Source organism: Alligator sinensis, unplaced genomic scaffold, assembly GCF_000455745.1.
Source record: "Alligator sinensis unplaced genomic scaffold, ASM45574v1 scaffold1035_1, whole genome shotgun sequence".
Classification (NCBI taxonomy): domain Eukaryota; kingdom Metazoa; phylum Chordata; order Crocodylia; family Alligatoridae; genus Alligator; species Alligator sinensis.
Window position 1 is genome coordinate 1,008,486 of NW_005842555.1, and position 237 is coordinate 1,008,722.

The following is a 237-nucleotide window of genomic DNA, read 5'->3' on the forward strand; positions in this document are numbered from 1 at the left end:
TTAAAACAAGAGAAAGACTCTGTTTTATTTTACTGCACCAACAAGCCTACAAGGATCGCAAGTCCTTCAGGGTCCAAGATGAGCCGAGGCGAGGACTTCGTGTGGTATCTGCCGAGGGGGAGACGGGATGGACCAAAGGGCGGCGTGGCGGTCCTCATGTGAATCGGTGCCAGTAAGGATTCAGCATTCGCCGTAATGGCTCAAGGTGAGAGTCCTGCTGCTTTCGCTGGAGGGAAA

General features: G+C 53.2%; 1 protein-coding gene across 1 annotated transcript in view; it reads right to left on the minus strand.

Annotated features, from left to right (window-relative positions):
• Positions 1 to 237, minus strand: part of LOC102368725 (ovoinhibitor-like) — a 12,995-nt gene continuing 12,758 nt past the window's right edge. Inside the window, exon 18 of the mRNA XM_025213872.1 lies at positions 1 to 226. Coding sequence (XP_025069657.1) covers positions 181 to 226 — 46 coding nt within the window. The 3' untranslated portion in view covers positions 1 to 180. The remainder of the gene's footprint in view (positions 227 to 237) is intronic.